The following is an 18,093-nucleotide window of genomic DNA, read 5'->3' on the forward strand; positions in this document are numbered from 1 at the left end:
CCACAGGTCACCTGCCTCAGAACACAACACACACTCCTCCACAGGTCACCTGCCTCAGAACACAACACACACTCCTCCACAGGTCACCTGCCTCAGAACACAACACACACTCCTCCACAGGTCACCTGCCTCAGAACACAACACACACTCCTCCACAGGTCATCTGCCTCAGAATCAAATGATTACTTTTCAAATGCTCTTAATATGTTTTATTCTAGGTTTGAGAGTTTTGATTTTAAAAATGAGGCAGAAGAACTAAGATGCCTGTGTAATGATGATTCTCATATGGTCTTAGAACAGGCAGCAGTGGAGAAAATTTTTCTCTCCACTAAGGAGAACAAGAGTCCGGGTCCAGACCATATAGGTGGGAGAATTTTAAAGCACTGTGCGAAGCAACTAACTTCAATATTTTCTGATATTTTTAATTGGTCACTACGGGTACAAAAAGTACCTAACCTGTGGAAAAAGTCTATTATTATTCCTGTTCCCAAATGTAACAAGCCTAAAGTGTTAAATGACCTGAGACCAGTTGCCCTCACCTCTTTAGTGATGAAATCATTCGAGAAATTAGTAAAATCTGAGCTTTTAAGTAAGACTGGACAAGTCCTCGATCCTTTGCAATTTGCATACAGAGCAAATAGAAGTGTTGAGGATGCTTCACTTATGTTATTAAATTTACTGACTAAGCATCTAGAGGGGAAAAATACTCACGCAAGATTGTTGTTCATTGACTTCGCGTCTGCTTTTAACACTATTCAACCCCACATATTAGCTAGGAGACTGTTGGAATATTTTAAGTTGAACCACAATTTAGTGGGATGGTTACTAGACTTTTTAACCAATAGAACGCAGAGGGTAAAAGTAAATGGTAGCTTTTCTGATGTACTAAGTTTATCCACAGGATCTCCACAAGGCTGTGTTCTTTCGCCCTTATTATACATTCTATACACCAACATGTGTCAAAGCTCACACGAAAATAGGATATTTATCAAGTTTGCTGACGATACAGTGATAGTGAGCCTGCTACAGGGGGATGAGTCTGGCCATGGTCCAGTTGTAGAGGATTTTGTAACCTGGTGCGATGATTCCTATCTAAAATTAAATATTACTAAAACGAAGGATATGATTATTGATTTTAGAACACGCCCTGTTAATCATGTCACTACGATTATTAAAGGGGAGGCTGTGGATCAGGTAGAGAATTTTAAATATCTTGGTATAGTTATAGATTCTAAATTGTCATTCGAGCTGAATAGCGAAATGGTATGTAAAAAGGGTCACCAACGTTTGAGTTGCCTTAGGAAACTTGCAAAATTTCACATTGATAGACGCATGTTGACATTATTTTATTCTGCTTTTATTGAATCAGTTCTGTCATTCTCCATTGGGGTGTGGTATGGAAGCCTGTCAGTAAAGAACAAAAACTCTTTAAACCAAATTGTAAGGTGGGCGAGTAGAATAATAGGTGTAAATCAAAGGAATTTAGGATGTATTTATAAAAAACAGCTGTATCGGAAAGCAAGTACTGTCTTGAGTGATCTGTCGCATCCCTTACGTATTGATTTTAAGTTACTTCCGTCTGGTCGCCGGTTTGCAGCCTCAAGATGGAAAACAAGACGGTATAGGAATACTTTTGTCCCAGCCGCAATTGAAGTTTTAAATAATATTAGTACGAGAGAAGTTTTAGGATTTGTAAATTAAAATGGATAGCAAAGATTTATGTGTTGCGGTGCAGTTTGTCATGATGCTTATTTATAAATTTGTATGTGTATTAGTTGTATGTTGTTATGTCTATTATGTGTGGACAACTGAATTCTTTTTTACTGCATAACAAATTTACCTACGGGTATGAAATAAAACTACCTACCTACCTACCTACACTCCTCCACAGGTCACCTGCCTCAGAACACAACACACACTCCTCCACAGGTCATCTGCCTCAGAACACAACACACTCTCCTTCACAGGTCACCTTTCGGCGAAACCTACGCTCACTCTCACCCTCTCGTCTATCCTCTCTGGTCTCATCCACACTTCCTCCACCTGATCAGCTTTCAACACTAGATACTAACAGCGCAACTGATAATCTTTTCTCCACTTTAACATCCGGCTTGGACAACTTCTGCCCCCTTTCCTCCAGGCCAGCCCGCGCCACACCCTCTGCCCCCTGGTTATCTGATGTTCTCCGTGAACATCGTTAGGAACTCAGGGGTGCAGAGAGGAAGTGGTGCAAATCGAAAGATCCTACTGACCTTGATCTTTATCAGTCCCTCCTCTCTTCCTTCTCTGCTAATATCTCTACTGCTAAAATGACTTACTATCACAACAAAATTAACAATTCTTCAGACTCTCGCATGCTTTTCAAAACCTTCTCCTCCTTCATCAACACTAAAAGCTGACGATTTTGCTACATTCTTTATAAATAAAACAACCACCATCAGCAGCCAATTTTCCAATCCACAAACTGACACACACACTTTACAAACTAACACACACTCTCTACCCTCCTTCTCTCTGCTTTCAGAGGCAGAAGTCTCCAATCTCCTCTTTTCCAATCGCCCTACCACCTGTCCGCTTGATCCTATTCCCACTAACCTACTTCAAGCCATTTCATCCTCAGTTGTACCCACACTCACACACATCATAAACACCTCTCTTCACACTGGTACCTTTCCCACAGCATTTAAGCAGGCTCGTGTAAACCCACTGCTTAAGAAACTCAGTCTAAATCCAGCACATCTGGAAAATTACAGACCGGTATCTCTCCTTCCATTCGTCGCGAAAACACTTGAACGAGTTGTTTTCAACCAAATCTCTTTCTTCCTTACACAGAACAACCTCTTGGACAACAATCAGTCTGGTTTCAAAAGCGGACACTCAACTGAGACTGCCCTGCTCTCAGTAATTGAAGCTCTGAGACTAGCAAGAGCAGCCTCCAAATCCTCAGTTCTCATCCTGCTGGATCTGCTGCCTTTGACACAGTTAACCACCAGATCCCCCTGTCAATCCTAAAGACGAAGGGCATCTCGGGAACCGCACTCCAATGGTTCAACTCTTACCACTCAGGTAGGTTCTTTAGGGTGTCGTGGAGGGGTGTGGTGTCTAAGACCCAACATCTAGCTACTGGAGTGCCTCAGGGCTCAGTGCTGGGACCGCTTCTCTTCTCCATCTACATGACATCACTAGGATCTGTGATTCAGAAACATGGCTTTTCCTATCACTGCTACGCTGATGACACACAACTCTACCTCTCATTCCAGCCTGACGATCTGACGGGAGCTGCTCGTATCTCAGCCTGCCTGACAGACATTTTTGGCTGGATGAAGGACCATCACTTTCAACTAAACCTTGCGAAGACAGAGCTACTCGCGGTCCCGGCCAACCCAACACTTCATCACAACTTCACCATTCAGCTAGACTCGTCATCCATAACTCCATCTAGGTCAGCCAGAAACCTTGGTGTGGAAATTGATGATCAATTGAACTTCACAGACCACATTGCTAGAACTGCCCGGTCATGTAGATTTGCCTTGTACAACATCAGAAGGATCAGGCCCTTCCTATCAGAGCTACACAACTCCTTGTCCAAGCGCTTGTTTTATCCAGACTGGACTATTGTAATGCTCTCCTGGCTGGTTTTCCAGCTTGCTCTGCCAAACCTCTGCAACTGATCCAGAACGCCGCAGCTAGAGTGGTCTTTAACGAGCTGAAGAGAGCACACGTCACTCCTCTCCTCACAAAATTGCACTGGTTGCCAGTCGCATCAAATTTAAGTCACTGACGTTTGCCTGCAGAACAACCACTGGTTCTGCTCCCTTTTACTTAAACTCATTACTTCAGACTTACGTGCCATCCAGAACCCAGCGCTCTGCAAGCGAACAACATCTTGTGGTGCATCATCTCAAAGAGGCACAAAATGTCTTTCTCGGACCTTCACCTTGACTGTTCCCTGCTGGAGGAATGATCTAACTCAACCAGAGCCGCTGAGTCCTTAGCCACTTTCAAGAAACGGCTGAAGACGCTTCTTTTTCGACAGCACTTGATCCAGTAATACTAACACTCTCTCTACTATTCTATTCTATTCTATAATAAAAAAAAAATTCCCATGACATGAAAATTTTACTTTATGAGGTTTTTTAACATTAATATGAGTCCCCCTAGCCTGCCTATGGTCCCCCAGTGGCTAGACGTTTTGATGGGTGTAAACCAAGCCCTGGGTATTTTTGAGAAAATGAAAGCTCAGACGGGCAAATCTAGAAATCTTCCCTTTATGTCGTCATAAGGGGAAAGGTCACCTCCCCTTTCTCTGCTTTGCCCGCAAACAAAGACAATTTGGCTGCCCATGAGAAAATGAGTTGTGCGAGCGCGATATTGTTTTTTTCCTCCAGAGACATCATGGCTTGCAAACGAGCGAAGCATGGCAGTTGCTCAGTGTTTGGATGTACAAATGAACACAAAAGTATATTTTAGTTCCTTCATCCGAGCCTCTGAAGAACCAGTGGGTTATGTGAATTTCTGATGTGTAATTGTTCAAGTTCAGACAGATAATCTTTCTCTCAAAGTCGTTCAATACTGTTAAGCAAGCAAGCAAGCAAATTTTATTTATATAGCACTTTTCCAGACAAGTCAATGCAGTTCAAAGTGCTTTACAGGCACACCAAAAATACAAGTACAAGTAAAATACAAGAATAAAAAAAAAATGTATGAAAATGTATTAAAATGAAGAAAAGAAGAAGAAAAGGAAATTATAGATTTTATAGGAAGGCCAGGCTAAAAAGATATGTTTTTAATTTTGACTTTTTATCTATTTTAACTATTTATATTTCTAGCACGTCTTACTTCTTCTGGAAGATTATTCCAGAGGCGAGGAGCGTAGCGGCTAAAGGCAGCATCAGTAAATCAAGCCAGTGACTAAACGATCAACTTCACATCGTTTCTCTTAGTAGGATGAAAATAATCTGATTTAAACTGTGATTAAAATATATACAGAAAGCGATTAAAGAACAATCCCTTTCCAATCGCCCAAGCTGTCAATCACACAGCGCGAGTTTATCTGGACACTTGCCAAAACTCGTTATGAAATCAATGACGCTGTTACGCTGCACAACGAAGCTCTTACTGTACTTACCTCATGTTTGCATTGGTGAAATCATTAGTGAGAGTGCAGAAACTGCGTTGCAATGATAAGATCTTAACGCGATCAACAGGCTGTCATCTGCTCAATGCTCATCACTGCAACCTTTTATGTGATGGGAATAGATCTCAATACTTTAAAAACTTCTCACGATTCGTTAATCTCGATAGCTGTAATAGTAAAAACGTATAATAGCTGTAATAGTAAAAGTGTTCGAGAGAGTTCCACATGTAATGCTAGCTATTTAATATGTCAGCCAATCACAGCAGTGGGCATTTACACTGAAGTCTCACAGCCAATCACAGCAGTGGGCGTTTACACTGAAGTCTCACAGCCAATCACAGCAGTGGGCGTTTAAACTGAAGTCTCACAGCAGCCAATCACAGCAGTGGGCGTTTACACTGAAGCCTCACACAGACACGCCCCTTCAAACAGAGTGTTCAAATCAGAGGCTAAAATCAGGCTAGGAAATATGCCTTTTATTTCTAAATTATTTAAAAAAATTATCTTAAAAACATACTAACATTATAAGGGCACCCCAGGAAACATTATAAAATAATCCATGTCATGGGACCTTTAATGCGTTAGATTAAACTGAGAAGGGTCATAGCACTTGCATATCGTTGTCCTGCTGTTAGATTAACTGCTTCTATTGTTCTCATTGATTTGATTTATTTTTTATTTTCACAATTTTACATACAAACAGAAAAGCAATTTGCCAATAACAATAATACATTGTGAAAAAAGGACTCCCTCTGAAGCTACAAGCTTATAAAACAGGGATCTTAGACACCACCACCCGACATATAGCATGACCTAACACAACGCTGTGTTAACGCACGCCAAAAGTAAGATCCCATCTCTCAGTCACAGTCCATAGAACCTTCAATAACAATTTCAATACAATGATAAAGTATATATATATACTCGTAACCTCCCTCTAATCCATATACAAGGAGAAAACCCTATTTGCACGCCCAAAACAAAAATCCCGTCTCTCAATCATGGTTCATAAATCCTTCAATTCAGCAAATACAATGCAATACAATCATTTCATTTGTAAGTCGCTTTGGATAAAAGCATCTGCTAAATTAATAAATGTAAATGTAATGTATAATCAGCCAGTAACAGTGAAAACACAATCATTAATGTGCCCATCTCATGCTGTATGTCACATGACTTATTAAACCCTCAGTGATCCACAAACCTCCCTGACCGTCCAAATCACTCAGTAATCAGACAATTCTGTCCAAATACAATGATTTACTCTTACTTTGTTAAAGAGATGTTTAAGAGATTTCATGAGGCAAACGCTGATGCTCTATAATTTCTAATATAATTTAGATGGTATAATTTAATTTGCTTTTCAAAACATTTTGAAGTTGCTAAAATAAAAGTGCTAAAAGCCTTAAAGGAATAGTTCACACACAGATATACATTCTGTCATCATTGATTCCCCCTCGTGTAGCTTTAAACCTGTACTTTTCTTTCTTCATTTCTTTCGTCTGTGGAACATAAAATATATCTTTCTCAAAATATCTTCTCTAGTGTTTCCACAGAAGAAAGTCATACATGTTTGGAATGACATGAGGGCGAGTAAATGACGACAATTTACATTTTATTTTGGGTAAACGAGCCCTTTAAATATACATACACTGGGAAGATTCCTGTCTTTATTAGACCAGCATATGGTGTCTTCTCAAACAAATCTGAAGATCGCTCATACGCTTTAATGTTTAACATCTAAACTAAACCTTTTTTAAGCATAAGAATCTCTCTGAATCTGCTAATGTAGCTTCAATAATACTCATAACAAGCAAGTGAACTTTTCAAACTAACATTGTTGCTCTTAAATGTACAGGGTGGGCCATTTATATGGATACACCGTAATAACATGGGAATGGTTGGTGATATTAAAGTCCTGTTTGTGGCACATTAGTATATGTGAGGGGGCAAACTCCTCAAGATGGGTGGTGACCATGGTGGCCATTTAGAAGTCGGCCATCTTGGATACAACTTTTGTTTTTTCAATAGGAAGAGGGCCATGTGACACATCAAACTTATTGGTAATGTCACAAGAAAAACAATGGTGTGCTTGGTTTCAACGTAACTTTATTCGTTCATGAGTTATTTACAAGTTTCTGACCACTTATAAAATGTGTTCAATGTGCTGCCCATTGTGTTGGATTGTCAATGCAACCCTGTTCTCCCACTCTTCACACACTGATAGCAACACCGCAGGAGAAATGCCAGCACAGGCATCCAGTATCCGTAGTTTCAGGTGCTGCACATTGCTGTTTGGTGTGGTATATGGGGTACAACGATAGTGGGTCCATTCTTCATCAATGGAAACCTCAAGGCCACTGGATATTTGAAATTGCTACATGATGATGTGTTTCCCTCTTTATGCACTGAAGCTGGCACGTTCACTGAGTTTTTCCAGCAAGATGGTGCACCACCACATTATGGGTGCCAGGTCTGAGCATTCCTAGATGAACAGTTTCCTGGAAAGTGGATTGGTCGTCGTGGGCCAGTTGAATGGCCCCCAAGGTCTCCCGATCTGACCCCCATAGACTTTTATCTTTGGGGTCATCTGAAGGCAATTGTCTATGGTGTGAAGATACGAGATGTGCAGCACCTGAAACTACGGATACTGGATGCCTGTGCTGGCATTTCTCCTGCGGTGTTGCTATCAGTGTGTGAAGAGTGGGAGAATATAGAGAATATAATCTTTATATTAATCTTTGCAAATAGCTTGCACAGGGTATGTTTTCTATGTACGACATTATCAATATAATTCGTAATCCCACTTTTATAATGAACGACGCGTTATGTTTCTCTCAATGGCTCTGGTGTTATTGTGTTACAAACAACACTTTTTAAACAATTTCAAAACAGGGTGTTTAAGAATAAATGCAAAGATGTCTAAAAACAAAGGTGTCCAAAATGTTACATGCTAATACTTCTCAGGTCTTGTTTCAGAGTCGGTATGCTCCGGTGAAAACTGTGTGAACTTTGATGAGGCCGACGACAATAGCGCTGTTAAACATGCGGTACAATAACAATGTTCAATATAAACAAGAATCCTGCTCTAATGCGACTAATTCTAACCAACTCTAATTGTTTCACATATAACTGTCGATTGTTAGATGATTTATCTAACAATTGAAATTGACGATAGGTTAAAATATTTTTATTTTTATATGTTAAATATTCCTTTTCCTCCTTTCACGTAAAAATACCACGTATCAACTGTAATTCATTAGCTTAACCATGTTGTTTAGTGACACACACAAATAACTGTGTAATAATAACAAAATAAGTGTAATAGTTAGACGAGTTTGAAGTGTAATACTCATCTTTCACGTCAATGTTTCAAAGATGTTCTAAAATAAATATGATTTGTTTAGTCTTAAACACTCTCATACTAGAAGGACCGTCATTTAATTCTCTTTATGCAATATTTGTTCGTGTTTTACATAAATTCCTATATGAACATGTTTGACCACGCTCGGAGACTATAGTTTTTGCAAACTGTACAAAAACAAGATGTAATATGTAAAATGTCAATTCAAACACTAAAACTGATCACTATAGTGGCTTTTCTGTATTTGTTTTAAATGGCTCATGATGATGCATTTACTTTTAACTTTTAAGTTGACCTCTAGAATTTAGGTTTTACCAAAGTGTGGAACTTTGTTTAACAGCCTCGAGCTTGGATGAATATGCCTCTCTCAGTGCAATAGTCAGATGTGATTCTGTTGTAATAGTTTAAGTGTAAAACAGCATGCACTTTGTGTAATTCGTAGATAGAGGGAAAGTTGTACTAAATGATGTATCAATTTAGTCAAACAGAAAGACTATCACTTAAATTCTTATTTGTCATTTATTTCTATAGACAGCTCTCAGAGAAACGTCTTCACCTAAAACACATACAGTCCGACATACAACATGTGAAACAGGCGTTGTGCTATCTGAACAAGATGACTAAATCTAGCGGAGTAATAAAACCATCTATGGAAACTTTTGTGTATTTATTATAAATGGCTCTTTTCTTAGTGATTTGGTCTTTTGAATCTTACATGGATTGTAAGGACACGTGTGATTCCCGTATAAAGATTATGTTTTAAAGCTAGTCCATAGGGTGTGTAAAAATACACCCAAAGAATTAAGCACAACTATTTACACACACAGCCTTCTAAGCTCATACATCTCTTTAATTTTGTGCTGGATGTTGAAGTGTTGGTTAAAAGATAAAGGTATTAGTTAATAACAAACAGACAAAAAACTTTAAATCATCATGAAGCCATAATATTAATATATAAATATGGTATAATTACAGTTTAAAAATGACTTCCATAATATTTTATTTTAGTAAAGGTATGCCTGGATCACCCAACACAACGTTGTGCGTTGTGAGTGAGACCTCGCAAAGATTACACCAATATTAGATTTCTCGAACATTGCGTGGTTGCCTGAAACTTAGTCATCAACATGCATTTATGTACGACTGTCATCTGTTATCATGGTTTAGTTGTATTTTAAAACACTGTTTTTCTTAAAAACGTATTTGGTAGCATGATTATCTTGTTTAATCGTGTATTCAGTCCATATATTTATCAGGTTGATATTTGTAGAAATAAGCAAAATACATTTATAAAACAAAAAGAACAAGTTAATGGCCTTGTGTCAGAACACAACAGGTATGAAGATATGTTTGGTTTTTTACTTTTTATTCTTTAAAGCTAGATTATCCTTTGAAAAGTGTAATACAGTATTTGATTTTTACACATTCGCCAACTGGCCTAAACCGTTGACCACTGAAGTTATGACTTCTGAAGGCCTCTCATGTGCAGATTCGCTCGGTTGAAAAAATGGTATTTTGTCATTTAAACATCTGAAATTAAACATCTGAAATTTGCCTGTATTCATAAAATATGTCCTCACTGGTGTAAAATGACCTCTGCCAATAATCTGACTTATCCTCGTAAGCGAAACATTTCTTATCTTTATTTACATGACGGCTAAGTCCATGGAGGCTTCTATGTCGTTCCGCCATCTTGAAAAACTAAAGGGCCAGATAGCACTAGCCTACTTAGTGAATATTTGTTAACTTCACTAAAAGTCCAAAATTAACTAAAACATGAGTTTTTATTTTTTTTAAACAACTGTTATTTTTATAAATGTTATTTAGTGTAATTATAAATAAATCTAGTGTTAGGTGGACGGAGACTCGGCTTCACACATACGGAACTTAAAACTAAACTTTAGTAGCATATATTGTATTTAAGTTGATGTTGTTTTGAGCGGTATGTGAAGGAAATCTGTATGTGAAGGAAACCATTCTAACTTGTTTTAAAAAAAATTCTGATAGGCCTAACGTTTTAAATACTACACCTTTGTATTTTAAAGGTTTGTACCATTTTAAAAAGTTGTATGTGAAAGTGTTACATGTCTGTGAAAAAAACTGTATGCCTATCGCTTACGTTTCACGGTTTTAAAGTTTAAAGCACATAGTTTTGAACAGATTAATTATTTTTTACTCCAAAACGCATTCTCAAACAATGATCAGATTTCTCCATTGGGAGATGTGGATTATCCTATCGAAGAGTGAATAAATCAGTAAGTTAGTGAATATTTGTTAACTTCACTAAAAGTCCAAAATTAACTAAAACATGAGTTTTTATTTTTTTAAAACAACTATTATTTTTTATAAATGTTATGTAGTGTAATTATAAATAAATCTAGTGTTAGGTGGGCGGAGACTCGGCTTCACACATGATCTATACTCATTCATGTTTCTACCGTCGATGAGTGATGTATAATACGGAACTTAAAACTAAACTTTAGTAGCATATTGTATTTTAGTTGATGTTGTTTTGAACGGTTTTTTAAATCTGTATGTGAAGGACCACATTCTAACTTTTTTCAGATAACGTTGTAAAATGTACGAATACTAAACCATTGCATTTTAACTTTATACAGTGTTTTTAAAAAGTTTTAAATATATATGGAAAACAAAACTTTTCTTTAATTAAAAACAACTCGCTGATCTGTTACCCAATAGGCCTACATTGCTTCACTTTTTTTAAAGTTTAAAGCACGTTGTTTTTAACGTTTTAACATTTTACAAATGTGTGAACGCTAAATACGTGTATTTTAAATTTATACAACGTTTTAATGACTTTAAACACTATGTAATTGTGAAAGTACAACTTTTCTTCAAATGTATGTTAGAAAATAGAAATATTTGCTTGATATAATTTTAATACATGTTGTTTTAGATGTTTTAATTCTAGAACATGTTTGCAATTCAAACTTTTTTAACATTTTACAAATGTGTGTTTACCACCCTTTGTATTTTAGTGATAAACATTGTTTTAATGTCTTTTTTTGTATGTGATTGTGAAAAGTACAACTTTTAATGTGGACCGTGGGAATTTTCCCACGTTGGAGGGCTCAGTCCAAAAGTGGTGTGGTGGGGTGGTGTTGGGGTGGGGTGTTTGTGTGAGTGTGAGCCAGTTCTAGCCTGTATGAGAGCATAGAGTTGTAAATTAAATATAATTTCTCCTGTGACATAGGCGAAGCATAGCAAGTTTATTAATATAGCACATTTTATACACTGGCAATTCAAAGTACTTTGCATAGAAAGGATTAAATAATCACAAAATTTATTCAGCCAATCGATGCTTTTCTGTGGGTATCCATTCGTTGCAGCCGGTAATCCTATTGGTGCGTATATCCATCAACAGATCCAAATGCGTCGCTCTATTTAAAAAAAGCTACGTGATTTTAGAAAAAATCTGTTCCAACACAGGTAAACCTTCCATTGAAACATGAATTTTAAATCGTAGTAGGCTATTTTAAATGCTCGTCCTCAGAAATAGGCTACGAACATTTGGGTACATCCATTCCAAAAAAGTATGTAAACGTAATCCTCTGGGTGTTTTTTTATATAATCCGCGAGAAGTCGGTATCTTGCAACCGTGGTTAATCCAGCCCACTCTGCTATGAAAACCGGTTCACTCCCATCATCTTTCAAATCTCTCCATATCTTCAGCAATGTTTCTCTCTGGAGTTTTCGGAGGGGCAGCCGTTGCCATTGTAGATTATCTTGTAAAATCACAGGTAGTATTTCACTGTAAGTTTGCGCTCCTTTTTAAACATCTCATGTGACTGTGACGTTGTGGGAAGGGAGGGAGGGAGGGAGGGAGGGATGGGGGGATTCCCACGTGACGTCATTTTTTACACACACCCTTAAATCAAAATTGACCTCTCAGCTTTGAGAGGGGTGTGTTAGGGGGTGTGGTCTCTTCGAGCCGTTGCATCGGTTTTCTTTGGTCATTTAAGTTTGGCCACCGAGATGACCGGATGTGTTTTCTATTTGGGAGCTCGAAGGGTGGGGGGTATTTTCCCACGGTGACATCTGTTGTGGGTGGGATAGGGGCGGAGTTTGTGTGTGTCTCTCTGTAGGCCTCACAGAGCTTCATTTCTGATTGGGGCTCCGGAGTGAGAGGACGCTCTGCTCTACCACCACGAAACACTTTTGTATCTTTTAAACTCTGAGTCCTTTAACGAATGGTATGTAAAAACGTAACACTTTTTAAATTAGTTTGTGTTTCATGTAAAAGTTTTACAAAATACTATGTGAAAGTTAAATGCTTACAAGTCAACATTTTTAAAATTATCTTTTTGTCAATGTTGTTTTAATGTTTTAACATCTTGAAATAACACTAACTCATTTTTTAATAACTATTTTTAGAGAAAAAATGCAGTTTCAACTCATTTCATTAATGTTTTAATGTTTTTTAACGTTGAAAGTTTAACGTTTAAAGTGATGAATGTACATCTGTCTTCTTTAATAAAAAAACACTGATCTCACACTCTGACTATGTTTTTATTTCTTAAAAAAGTTTTAAATATACACTGTTTAGAACTACTGAGCGTGGGAAATTTCTCACGCTTCAGATGTTCAACCCATAAGGAGGTGTGTCACAAGTCCGATTTTCCCATGTTGTACGTACAGCCCCTAAGTGGGAGGAGCTAGCGTGGGAAAATTCCCACGGTGTACGTACAGCCCATAAGTGGGAGGAGCTAGCGTGGGAAAATTCCCACGGTCAAAGGGGGCGGGGCTTTGAGGGCCATAAAGCAATAAAACTGTCAGTTTTTTGACGAAAGGTGCCCTCTATTCTCTCTATTATAAAATAATAAAATAATCCATGTCATGGGACCTTTAATGCGTTAGATTAAACGGAGAAGGGTCATAGCACTTGCATATCGTTGTCCTACTGTTAGTTTAACTGCTTCTATTGTTCTCATTGATTTGATTTATTTTTTATTTTCACAATTTTACATACAAACAGAAAAGCAATTTGCCAATAACAATAATACATTGTGAAAAAAGGACTCCCTCTGAAGCTACAAGCTTATAAAACAGGGATCTTAGACACCACCACCCGACATACAGCATGACCTAACACAACGCTGTGTTAACGCACGCCAAAAGTAAGATCCCATCTCTCAGTCACAGTCCATAGAACCTTCAATAACAATTTCAATACAATGATAAAGTATATATATACTCGTAACCTCCCTCTAATCCATATACAAGGAGAAAACCCTATTTGCACGCCCAAAACAAAAATCCCGTCTCTCAATCATGGTTCATAAATCCTCAATTCAGCAAATACAATGCAATACAATAATTTCATTTGTAAGTCGCTTTGGATAAAAGCATCTGCTAAATTAATAAATGTAAATGTAATGTATAATCAGCCAGTAACAGTGAAAACACAATCATTAATGTGCCCATCTCATGCTGTATGTCACATGTCTTATTAAACCCTCAGTGATCCACAAACCTCCCTGACCGTCCAAATCAATCAGTAATCAGACAATTCTGTCCAAATACAATGATTTACTCTTACATTGTTAAAGAGATGTTTAAGAGATTTCATGAGGCAAACGCTGATGCTCTATCATTTCTAATATAATTTAGATGGTATAATTTAATTTGCTTTTCAAAACATTTTGAAGTTGCTAAAATAAAAGTGCTAAAACCCTTAAAGGAATAGTTCACACAAAGATACACATTCTGTCACCATTGATTCCCCCTCGTGTAGCTTTAAACCTGTACTTTTCTTTCTTGATTTCTTTCGTCTGTGGAACATAAAATATATCTTTCTCAAAATATCTTCTCTAGTGTTTCCACAGAAGAAAGTCATACATGTTTGGAATGACATGAGGGCGAGTAAATGACGACAATTTACATTTTATTTTGGGTAAACGAGCCCTTTAAATATACATACACTGGGAAGATTCCTGTCTTTATTAGACCAGCATATGGTGTCTTCTCAAACAAATCTGAAGATCGCTCATACGCTTTAATGTTTAACATCTAAACTAAACCTTTTTTAAGCATAAGAATATCTCTGGATCTGCTAATGTAGCTTCAATAAAACTCATAACAAGCAAGTGAACTTTTCAAACTAAAATTGATGCTCTTAAATGTATATTTATAATTTTATTTACATGTGAATCTAAATGTGGTGAATATGTGTAATGTGTAATAATTTCTAAATAAAATTAGTCTATCTAGACCAGAGCGAGTGAAAGGTACATAATAGTAAAAATGTTTAGTTGGTGTGTAGAGGAGAGACTCCATCCACAGAACAAAGACAATATACTGAATATCTGCATTAGCAACACACACACACACAGCTAACTTAATATAAAACAGAATAACAAACAAACAAATATATTCTGTGCATAAAATGTAGGTGAGATAATGTTTAAAAATATATAATATATATATATAAAAAAAATATATATATATATACATATATATATAATGTGTGTGTGTATATATATATATAATGTGTGTGTGTATAACAACGGACTGTTAGGACAGCTGAAAGGATCATTGGTGTACACCTCCCCAACCTTCAGGACTTGTACAATGCCAGAGTGAAGAAACGGGCAGGGAACATCATCACAGACCCCTCCCACCCCGGCCAAAACCTGTTTGCACTTCTGCCGTCAGGCAGACGTTACAGATCTCTGCGCACTAGAACATCTAGGCACAAAAACAGTTTTTTCCCCCATGCTATCTCCAGCTTAAACAGCTAAAACAGCAATTAACACCTGCTGTATAATTCATTCAGTACTTGAGAGAGAAGCAAGAGGTTTTTTTGTGTAAATACATATACAAATTTTATTTATAGAGCTGTACACACAATGCACAAATCTGTACATAACTGTTTCAGATGTGTACTATAACTATTATTATTGTTTATTCTATTTATTTATGTTCTCATTTAAATGCCTGTTCTAATGTCATATATGTATGTATGTACCAAGAGCTCCTGTAAAAACCACAAAAAATTCCTTGTGTGTTTGTGCACACTTGGCGAATAAAGCTCATTCTGATTCTGATTCTGATTCTGATATATATACTGTGTATATATATATATATATATATATATATATATATATGTACATATATGTATGTATGTATATATATATATATATATATATATATATATATATATATATATATATATATATACATATATACACACACACACATTTTCTTAACATGCAAATTTCACATTGTAGACTATATATCACATGATACATTTGTGCTATACTTGACAATCACATTAATGATTAGAAACATTTAAATAATAATGTATGAGTTAAATCCAGACATTATTATATTTGTAGGCCTTAAACTGAAGAGCCTGAATATTTCTGTGGACAGACTCATCTGAGCTGCTTCATCCTCTGTTCCACCTTTAAATAAAACTAAACCATCATTTGGCTGAACACTAAACCAACATTAATCAGTCAATATCACATGTTTCTGATACACATGCTAACACACATGCTGCATTATTTAACTGTAAAGTCTGAGTCTCTTCCTCCTGTATGAAACACATTTACACATTAATCACACGTGTATTTCTCCTCATAGACAGTAATGAGGCTCTTCTGTGGATCTCCTGATGGTCACTGATCCTCTCATCTCCGTTTCACAGATTTAAACTGATGTAATGATTTATTAGGGACGTTTGGTGATTAATCTTCATCTACACTGTAAGAGGAAACCAGAAGAGAAGACAATCAGTGTTCAGTGGAACAAAGGGAAAATTACTTATTTAATGACTTTCATTATCCTGCAGAGATATTCCTCAAACAATATTTGAGTTTTCAGTATAATAGATTTAAAACATGAATGAGGCTCATATGTGTGTGTGTGTGTGTGTGTGTGTGTGTGTGTGTGTGTGTGTGTGTGTGTGTGTGTGTGTGTGTGTGTGTGTGTGTGTGTGTTGGTGTGATTGCAGAAGGACCTGCGACTCCTGTTGAGTCTCTGTAAAGGAGAAACACACACTGATGAGTGTACGGCGTATGGAATAAACCACAGAGAGCAAATACTGATGTTACTTTCAGTTAAAACCTTTCAGTTAAATCTCCACGAGTTAAAGCCATTTGTCCTCTAGTTTAAACATGTTTGTAGGCTCTTAGTAAATAACTGAGAGTAAATTAAGTGTAAAGTAGTGTGACGTGTTGCTTGTCACAGTAAAAACACACTAGAGACAGAGACATTTCTCATGTGAGCTGGACGCTGTGAGCTGAAGCTGGAGCTACACTGATATTAGCAGGAGTGCAGCGTTTACTACAATCTGACCGAAGAATGATTCTTGCCACTAATTGAATTTAAGCAAACAATTTAACTAAAATATATTTAAAAATGTATAAAATAATCATTATTGTTGTGAATTACTCTTACACAACATGAATGTAATGGATCCAAGTCCAAACTGATCAAATTACATACACTGTAGTTGATTTGTTGCCGTAAGGGGCAGATTCAGATGTGGCGCATGCGCACTAGAGTAAAGAAAAAGAAGAAACTCTGAAGGCGTGAAGGCGCAACAGTCGTTGGAGGCGCGATACAAGACTCAGCCTCAGTGATTTGCGTTAACAGATGTGGAATATTCGACAAGGTAAGATATTTTCTAGATTTATAAATGATTTAGACTTCAACATCAACTATTTTTTTAAATGTGATCGATCTGATTTAATTAACGTTAATATCTTAGTTTCGCCGTGACTGCACTTCAGAAGAATGAACTTTTTCGGCATTTCCAGTAACATAAAGAGTAACGTTAGCTGATCTTTTTGAGATTTATTGTCGACTGACTACGTGCATCATTTCTGCATTTAGGCAGATTACGCGTATGATTTATGCGTTGCACAAACACAGTCAATCGAACGTAGGCCCAAATGAAGGTTTTCAGGTAAAATTGTATAGGATTTCTTGTTAAAACAAATATCTTAAAAAATATTTGTAACATTGTTCATTTATAGGCCTACGGTCGAATGACTATATGTGCGTCATTTTTAATAACAACGTGTCATCTCGACGCAAGCTAGGCCTAAATTTTACTTTGCTTGAAAAATCCTTTGAACATGCCAAACCGTTGCACACACACACTTAATCGACTGTGTATGAAAGTTATGGACATGCAAAGGTTTACAGGATTCCATTAGGTGGAACATGCTTCTTTTTTCATGCTGAGTTGTAATTTCATTACAAAAAACTAAAACTATATGTCTTTGCTATTTCAGAGTCCTCATCGATGTGACCATTCCAACATTTCTGGCTCCGGTTTGGCACAATCACTCAATTACGGTGTGTGTATTTTTTTCTTTGTAATAATTTAAACTTGACGTTTCATTGCTTTGCAAAAGTGTGATGTCTGTTGTTTTCTCTCTCTTTTTGAATTTCAGATATGTGAGTTTAGGAAATGTGGCAATGTGTGTGGCACAGAATTATCCAGTAGGTATGAGTTATTGACACATTCTAAGCTTAAACATGGACATTCTGGGGCGAGCTTCAGGCATCCTTGTGTATACAGTAATTGTCCTTGCACTTTTAGGACAACTGGTGTCTG

At 36.9% G+C, this 18,093-nt stretch overlaps 2 protein-coding genes across 2 annotated transcripts in view; one reads left to right on the forward strand and one right to left on the reverse strand.

Annotated features, from left to right (window-relative positions):
* The window catches only part of LOC311303616 (uncharacterized protein), a 291,878-nt gene that overhangs the window by 15,005 nt on the left and 258,780 nt on the right, over window positions 1-18,093 (forward strand). The window lies entirely within an intron of this gene.
* The window catches only part of LOC311304120 (NACHT, LRR and PYD domains-containing protein 3-like), a gene marked incomplete at its 5' end in the record, with an annotated part of 63,858 nt that continues 61,484 nt past the window's right edge, over window positions 15,720-18,093 (reverse strand). Inside the window, one exon of the mRNA XM_084430979.1 lies at window positions 15,720-16,229. Coding sequence (XP_084287105.1) covers window positions 16,214-16,229 — 16 coding nt within the window. The 3' untranslated portion in view covers window positions 15,720-16,213. The remainder of the gene's footprint in view (window positions 16,230-18,093) is intronic.

This window comes from Rutilus rutilus (genome assembly GCF_951802725.1).
Source record: "Rutilus rutilus genome assembly, chromosome: 14".
In the NCBI taxonomy this organism is placed as follows: Eukaryota; Metazoa; Chordata; class Actinopteri; order Cypriniformes; family Leuciscidae; genus Rutilus; species Rutilus rutilus.